The sequence below is a fragment of the Arachis duranensis genome, chromosome 5, assembly GCF_000817695.3.
Source record: "Arachis duranensis cultivar V14167 chromosome 5, aradu.V14167.gnm2.J7QH, whole genome shotgun sequence".
NCBI classification, from domain to species: Eukaryota; Viridiplantae; Streptophyta; class Magnoliopsida; order Fabales; family Fabaceae; genus Arachis; species Arachis duranensis.
In genome coordinates this window covers 78,964,447-78,966,745 of record NC_029776.3, presented here as the reverse complement: position 1 = coordinate 78,966,745, position 2,299 = coordinate 78,964,447, and the positions used below count along the sequence as shown (strand labels likewise).

Below are 2,299 nucleotides of genomic sequence, written 5' to 3'. Positions count from 1 at the left end.
ACACCTGAATCAAAGAGTGCAATAGTGTCAAAAACAAAATCTTTAACGACAATTCTGACATTAACACGATGCTTCATGAAGGAGAATACATTTATTATTCTCAAAATTTGTTTTACCTCATTGTCGTTAGAAATTTTGTTTTCTTGTTCTTTAGAGGACTTAGTTTGGTTTAAAAGAGAACCAAGATCCTCATCACCAGATTCTTCTTCTTGTACTAATTGTGAGAGAATAAGATGATGATCGTTTTGGTTTCTTTTGATTTCCTGGATTTCTCTCTTAAGGTTGTTAACCTCACTTTGGAGGTCCTGAATGGTTACGGGACGAATAACTTGTTTTTCTAATTTTTTAAAAATAGGTTTGACGTCATATTTGTTATTAAGGACCAAACTTTTGGGTTTTTCTCCTTTTGCAAAGATCTTTTTAGTTTTAAAAGAAAATCTTTCTTTTGTTCTGGATTGTCAATAGCCTCGATTGCATCAAATAAGAGATCTTGATCTTTGGATAAAACATTAATTTGCTTGATATCTGAATCTGAGGATGACTCAACATCATCAACTTGGATGTTGTTGATATTATTATCAGAAGATTCTGGTCTAGAGTTATCATCTGAACTTTCAATCATAAGATTATTAATCTGGTCCTCAATCTGAGGATCAAGGTTCAGATTATTAATCTTTCCTTTTAACCGACAATATTTGCTAACATGTCCAGGTTTTTTACATGTGTAACAAATAATGGGGTTTTTCTGGGGATACTTTTGGAAATTCTTTTGGAAACCTGTTTCATTTTTAGGTTTTTGAAAATCCCTTTTGAAACGTCTGAAATTCTTTTCAGGGTTAGGTTTAAAAACTTTTCGGTTGGAAGGTCTTTTAGATTTCCTTGGATGACAAGCAGGAAGACCAAATTGTTCACAGAAAGTTCCCAAATCAATACGATTTTGAGTTTTCTCACGAGCAAGTTGCCTTTGGATTTTATCATCTTGACAAATCTTTAGGGCAACCTTTTGGATAAAAGAAATGAGTTGGCCATAACTTAACTCATCATAGGGTATTATCCCGTTTGGAGTTAGGCTACGAATTTTGTCCCTTACAATATCTCCAAGTGATTTGGGGAGTCCAGCAAGAAATTTTTCTTTCCAGAAAGGTTGCTGACTGTCTTCCCTGGTATAAACCCTAGTAAGAAAGGTATCTTTATACCATCGAAAGTCAGACAAAGTTTTGCATCTAAGATTGGAAAGCAGTTCCGCAGAACGATCTTTCCAAAGAGATGGATCACCAATGAAGTGGCTTGCTATGGTAAAAATTAAGGTATTGACAGCATCGGGGATAGGTTCTCCGTCGTCACCAATGATGGGTTCGTTCTGGTCGTTGACTTTTATCGCAGAAAAGATTGAGTGTTTTTGGTTATCGGAAAGGTAGTTATCCCACCATCCCTTCAGCTGGCCACTAAATCCAGAAACAATAACATTGGCTATAGCTTCTTCAGAGGTGTCATGGGCTGCTTGATAGGCTGTGCCTACCATTGTCATGTGCTGGAGCATACTCATGATATTATATTCCGTTTTGCCATCTATATTCCATTCATAGACATTATTGGCATTGAACCGACTGGGTCATCTACCCAACAACCTTCCCCTATAACCCAAGAACCGACTGGGTCATCTACTCAGATCACAAAAAATGTAGTTGAGTCATCTACTCAACCCCCAAGTAGCCAAACAGCCAAACAAACAAAGGCAGATTATGCCTTCCCAATCCAAACCTTGTTGGCCTTACAAGATGCAGGCCTTACAAAACTTCATAAAAAATCCTGGGCTGACATATGTGACAGCTCAGATGAAGATGAAATTGACCTTACCAAACTTATCTCACAAATGGCAACTCAAAAAACCATTTGCAATGATCCAAAAGGAAAAATAATTGCCCAAACTATGCCACCTCAACCAAACCAAACCCAGCATGTCAAGACTCAATCAAAACAACCAACCACATACATTTCAAAAAACAAGTTCTCATCTGTCCTTCTTATGGAACCTGAGTTTTGAGAAAAATCACCTTTTAAAGTTATCCCTAAAGTCTTTCCACCAGGATTCCATTTTAAACCAACAGCCTTAAACAAAACCAGACAGTTTTATGAATTCATATTAGTGGATTCAGATTCAGTCTCAATAAAACATTACAAAGATCCTAAAGATGCCACCAACATAACTCATTCAACCATTCAAATTCTAAAAGTACTCACCCCTAATCAATTTGGTAAAAACCCAAACAATACAAAAAAATTCTCTAATCCTTATGAC

The 2,299-nt window shown here is 36.4% G+C and overlaps 1 protein-coding gene across 1 annotated transcript; it reads right to left on the bottom strand.

Moving 5' to 3' along the window:
* Positions 1-337: 337 nt before the first annotated feature.
* On the bottom strand, positions 338-1,522 carry LOC107489355 (uncharacterized). The gene has a single exon (XM_016110110.1). It carries the CDS (start codon positions 1,520-1,522, stop codon positions 338-340), a length of 1,185 nt encoding a protein of 394 aa, XP_015965596.1.
* Between the last annotated feature and the right edge of the window lie 777 nt (positions 1,523-2,299).